The sequence below is a fragment of the Ylistrum balloti genome, unplaced genomic scaffold, assembly GCF_031769215.1.
Source record: "Ylistrum balloti isolate Yb309-2 unplaced genomic scaffold, AGI_CSIRO_Ybal_v1 Utg370058, whole genome shotgun sequence".
In the NCBI taxonomy this organism is placed as follows: domain Eukaryota; kingdom Metazoa; phylum Mollusca; class Bivalvia; order Pectinida; family Pectinidae; genus Ylistrum; species Ylistrum balloti.
In genome coordinates this window covers 137,670-143,605 of record NW_026782107.1, presented here as the reverse complement: position 1 = coordinate 143,605, position 5,936 = coordinate 137,670, and the positions used below count along the sequence as shown (strand labels likewise).

The following is a 5,936-nucleotide window of genomic DNA, read 5'->3' as shown; positions in this document are numbered from 1 at the left end:
CATGACTTAAGTAGCAGCTGATTCGATATTCAAGGGGTTGATTACTGTATCATAATTTCTGTGTAAAATGTCGGTAACTTACAAACTCTCCGAACACAGGATTTCGAGGGATGCAAGTTGATGACCTTAAAATCGCAGCTGATTCGATATTCATGTGGTGGATTTCAGTATTATGATTTTTGTGAAAAATTCGGTAACTCATAAACTCTCAGAACACAGGATTTCGAGGGATGCAAGTTGATGACCCAAAGTCGCAAATGATTCGATACTCAAGGAGTTGACTTCTATGGTGGCTGATATGTGCCATTTCGTTATTTCGTTTTTTCGCCGCGAAAGAACGACAAATGTCGTTTGTTCGCCGCGCTAAACATCGTCTTTTCGCAGCAACAGAACGAAATAACGAAATAATGTAAGGCGAAATAACGAAAATGTAAAGTCGCTGTTTGGCGACCCGAAATACTTTGCCCCGCCGTTTGTCGTTATTTCGCGGCGAAAAAACGAAATAACAAAATGGCACATACCAGCCACCATAGACTTCAGTATAATATTTTTTGTCTCATAATGTCTAAAATGAATCTCTTTCAACACAGGGTTTCGATGGATGCAGGTTAATGACCGATGGAAAGTTTATCATCATAACGATTTAATTGGGAAAATATTCCATTTCATTATAAAATTGAGTTGGATATGTTTGGTGTCAGTAGATAAAGCTGTTGGTTCTGTTGTTGTTTACCGTGCTCTCATTTGGGAAAGTGACGTCACTTTCCCGGATTGACCAAAAATTGCACGGCGGGTGTCGCGATGAATCAGAAGACGTTTACTCTTGCGGAACACCTGATCTTATTCTTGGACTTTTTCAAGAGTCGATCTTTCTTTTGTTCATATTTTGCTCTAGTTATACTGAATTTGGTATTTCATATAAACATGTGTCGCTTTGTCTGTCATATGCGTTCCTCTAAGTCTTGTCTATAGACAACTGTCACACTTCGATCAAAATATGTACCCAAGTCATGCATATCAACATTCGCCTTTTCCATGCGTGTTTGTGTGTACCAACTTGTCATGTGTTATACCGTTTGTCTTTTCGTTTTTTTTAATCTTAAATTGCCAATAAACGTGTGTCTTCTTGTCCTCTGTGTTTGAGAAGATTTTCATCCCTTATTTTGTCAACGAAAATATAATTTGTTTTCTGTGTCTTTGGTTTTATTCTATTTAACGTCACATCAACAGCATTGGTCGTCTAAGGACGGCCTCTGTATGTAAGAAGTAAGAGCGTATGTTGAGGCTGTGATTTATAAGCCTCCTTATAGTAGTGCCCATATACTGCCGAAGGCTCAAAGGCTCCAATTCGGTTATATTATACTGATAATGATCGAACCAATCGTTTCACTATCAATTTACAGGGAACAGTAGCTAGCACTTGCATTCCGATTATTCCTTTAAAATTTACTTTCTTATTAAAGTATAATCTTCGAGATTTAAATACATTCTTTCCATCCAGGCCAATAGTGTTTCAAAAACAGTGAGTTAGCTTTTCTACTTGTGTATACAGATCGATAGGTGGTCGTTCAAACCCTTAACATGTTGCAAAAGTGTTTTAACTGTTAGATAAGTAGCTGCTGGAATCCAACTATATTTTATGCGGTAGTGAAGTGTGGGAACACGCCGGACGTACAGTCCGTTCTAGCGTTACGACTTTAAAATTTTGAACCTGGCCTATGTAAGATTGTGATTGATTTGTTCATTTCAGTTATGTCTGAGTACGAGCAATTTACAGATGAGGATTCCTGTCCGGGTTCTCCATCGTCTCTTCGACAGCAAGCGGGTATATTCATTAGTTATTCATAAATCCTCGAGGAGATTGATTTGCGTGTGTGTGTGTGTGAGAGAGAGAGAGAGAGAGAGAGAGAGAGAGAGAGAGAGGGGGGGGGGGGGAGGGGGAGGGAGAGAGAGAAAAGAGACAGACAGACATACAGACAGACAGACAGACAGTGAAATTCTACTGATATGATAATCTAAATAATCTATCTATGTTAGTTGTAATCATATTCAACATTCGCCCTGAATTTATTCCATTAGCATCATGATAACTATAATTAGTTTTTGCGTGTCATGAATATAACAACTATTGCGACTACACAAATCCGTTATTATGATAAATTGATATTGCACTAAAATTGGGTTGTACCAAAAATAAGTACGTTTACAACATTTCTGCGCGTGTCTTTTGAAAACAGAAACTACAAAGACTGTCTCATTACGTATTTATTTGTAAAGTTATTTTAAATTCGACAAACCGGTAAAATCGTTACCTTTTCCATTCTTTTCTCCACTTTTTCACAGTGTTTGCCACGCAGACGTTCAGAACTCAACAAAACTTAAATATCATTATTCTTCCATACACAAATGATATTGTCTGGTATCAACACATCAACGAAGAACATCCCTACGTCTCTAATATATCTTGTTAATATCAGTTAGCCTTATTTTTAATGAACAATGTAGGTGATTAATTCACAACTAACACGTTTGTCTCTCTGTATTTATACACTGTTTTAGTCTGTAGCAGTGACTGTCCTCCGCCATATTTCCCACCCACTGACGAAGGCAATGCATTGTATACATGGGGAGACAATACGTCATCTGGGTCTAATGTTGCGTCATCACTTCCAAAAGGTATTAAATTAATCATTATAATATCTAACAACATTTGTAGGTAATTACATTTCTATGTAATTACATTTCTTTGTAATTACTACATTATCTTTTACATTATAGAAAAGTAGCAAATGAAACATTTCATAAAAACTATTTTCACAGAGAAAATAAATAATACATGAACTTTTATCTACAGATGATGGACCTAAACCTCCCCCATACAGTCACGTCGCCAACGATGTAGCTCCATCTTTTGATTTACAGGGTACGCACTTTCGACAGAGTTAAATCTGTATAAATATAACTTGCCAGGTCGATGTTGGTAGAGATATTTATGAAAAGTCGTATTATTAAAATAACATGTTAGAGATCTTTTGTATATATCTATGAATTTATTTAAAGAATGTAATGGTTTGTACAAAAGACACTCAAATCCAAATCGCATTTCAATACAATTTAGAATTATATACAATAATGATACATGTCCTAGTTTATAGTTATTTGCATTTTTCCGTAACCTGCTTGTCACACTTTGATTCATTCGAATAGTGACACAAGTCAGAATATACTCATGTGTTGAACATTGTTCTAAGATTATCTCGTTTATGAAAATTATAAGATTTATTGAATTATGGGGCTCGTGGACATCCCCATTTAGATTTTGAATACTCTTTCGTTCACTTAGCATGTTCCTCAGTCGCCTTCTCTGCGTCAAACATAAGGCCCTTAGACTAACGAGTCCCGGAACGAAACAGCTGTATGATGTTTGACTTTACTGTATCTCACTCTAAATTTGTATTGAAAAATACTATTCACTTGTGTGTCATTTGTACTGTCTTTAAATGTTTCGCAATAAAATGAAAATATTGTCTTGAATATGATACATGACGTCTTAAAGTTACTATTAAAGTTGTATTAACTTGAAGAACTAAACTAATACTTACGCTTCAGTACCTTATATATCATTATGATTTTTTTGTTGAACTTTGGTGACTTTTTTTTAATATTTGAGTTTATGAGTTTCCTCTATTTGTCTGCAAACAATAGCATTTGATATACGTCGATATTTACTCACCACGAATGATAGTCCATTGAACTTCGAAACATCGAAGTTTGACACTATCTAAATTTAGATACGGACATTATCCGGAAAAAAAGCCGGTGTGAGAAATATGAATTGTGTTACTATGCTACTATGTTGAAAAATGTCCAAACAGCAATATTTAATTTTCATATTTGTATGATAGATTTAACCCCCAAGTTTCTAATAACTCGGCAAGTCACGTAATTACTTTTGTAAATTTATTTTTAAAATGTGTGTATTTTTTTTCAATTTTTTGACAGGCACGGAGTCCGGACATCCTAATAACAACATATCTGTACCGTCGTATACAGCCACTGACACAAGTGTTGTCATTCAACAACCCAGCAGCATTGAACTGCCATCAGTAGTAATTATATTTGTATGATACGGGTCAATGACATAATATGTATATACATATGAATGAAATGTACCAATGAACATACAATGACAAATGTTTCGTAGCTTTGAAATCATCCAACCTTTTTGACATTTGAAAACAAACTTCAACAAATTTACAAATGAAAACATATGGAAAAATAACGTAAATGTGTGGTTTTGATGCATAATTTTGATTTCGCAGATCTCGCCACCTAACGACTATCTGGGCTGGTCTATATGTGGTTGTTTATGTTGCGTGTGGTCAATCGGAATTTGTGCCATTATCTCTTCCTACGACGTAAGTTTCCTGGAAACATATATCATGGTGCTACACTTTAATAAGATTTTGAGAGTATGATTTATTGAACAATTTTATGTTTTCTGCAAATAGGTATGCGTTATTCAACCAAATAAATTGTATGTTTTATTCAACAAATTTAATTGTATTTAGGGGAAAACTATACTTTATTATGGGATTTTCAGAGGTATGCTTGCTGGCGATGCGTAGCTGTTACAGTAACATTGATAGAACGCCACGAATTTCAAAACAAAATAGGGTTATCCATTTTCATATAAATTGAAAGCAAAAAATGAAAGATTATAAATTTCGTACTAGTTTGTGTATAATGTCACAAATCTGAGTTTTCAGACATGAGGGCAGTGATATTGAAAATCATACTATTGTTTATGACGTCATCTTTATGATGTGTCTATGTCAGTGACGTCATGAACAATCGTCATACATGCTAGATATCTAAACCAAAAAAATAAGTCGTGATTATATATAAGTTATTTTCATTTGCCAATACAAAGTGTCTTGTTACCTCTTGAATGCATTATCATAACAAATGAACTATGTGTCTTAAATGTCTTCAGCTTCAGATGCAGCTTCTAATTAAGAAATAAGGCTTTCAGACGCGTATTGTCAGTTTCAGTAAATGGATTCTGTTTCATTTCAGTCACGACGAGCAGCTTCCAATGGAGACATGACAAATGCTAAAGCCAGTTCAGTGTGTGCTTTGAGACTAAACATCATCAACATGATATTCGGAGTGGTTATAATAACATATTGTTTACTTAGGTTTGGACTTGGTTTTTGATTCGTTCGGTCTCTATCTAGTTTTTTCGTTGGAGACAGTTGCATTAGAATAATTGAAAATGGTACTTGGAACTGACATCAAGGAATAATAACTTCCTACAAATATGCTGTAGGATTGTATAATATCGGTCTTATGTCTAAAGATAGTATGTCAGCTGTTTACCTTTAGTATTTTATTAATTTGATTAAGACCGTGTCTGATTGGTAAAAGGTGTTGTAAGTCATAGTAAGTTTTTAATAAGGCTTCTATACTAACGGAAAAAAGAAACGCAAGTTTTTGTCCGGTGGTAAATATTTCATATGTTTTATGGATGATCATATCATTGTTAAGATGTTTATATTAATTCCTCATTACTGATTAAAATTTGATAAGTTCTGTTGTCTTAACACAGACGGCGTTGGCATGGATATCGTTTAAACGTAGATACCCTACGCCATTTCCTGATCAAAATCAATAGCAGGTGTGCCCGCGTTGAGCTGCAGTCGCTGCTCTAACTCTCCTTACCATTGACCCCATCAAATTGTTTATGGTCCTTTGTGGGATGTTATTCCACTCCTGAAGAAGGGCCTGCGTGAGCTGAGCGACATTGTTTGGGACGCGCTTCCAGAGCCTCCTGTCCAGCTCGTCCCACAAATGCTCGATCGGGGACAGATCTGGACTGTAGGGTGACCAGTCGAGTACTGGGACATTGTTTTGGTTGAGGAAGTTACGACACA

At 35.5% G+C, this 5,936-nt stretch overlaps 1 protein-coding gene across 1 annotated transcript; it reads left to right on the top strand.

The window, feature by feature from the left end:
* Window positions 1-1,752: 1,752 nt before the first annotated feature.
* LOC132549439 (uncharacterized) lies at window positions 1,753-5,220 on the top strand. Its single transcript, XM_060213378.1, has 6 exons — window positions 1,753-1,825; window positions 2,560-2,676; window positions 2,855-2,923; window positions 4,003-4,121; window positions 4,323-4,418; window positions 5,080-5,220. Exons 1-6 carry the CDS (start codon window positions 1,753-1,755, stop codon window positions 5,218-5,220), a joined length of 615 nt encoding a protein of 204 aa, XP_060069361.1.
* The last annotated feature ends 716 nt before the right edge of the window (window positions 5,221-5,936 follow it).

Bases quoted from the DNA above. Each gene is read 5' to 3' on its own strand.
- LOC132549439 (XM_060213378.1), top strand. From the start codon at position 1,753: ATGTCTGAGTACGAGCAATTTACAGATGAGGATTCCTGTCCGGGTTCT. The intron at 2,924-4,002 runs GTACGCACTTTC...ATTTTTTGACAG, and splicing joins TCCATCTTTTGATTTACAGG to GCACGGAGTCCGGACATCCT. The intron at 4,122-4,322 runs GTATGATACGGG...TTGATTTCGCAG, and splicing joins CATCAGTAGTAATTATATTT to ATCTCGCCACCTAACGACTA.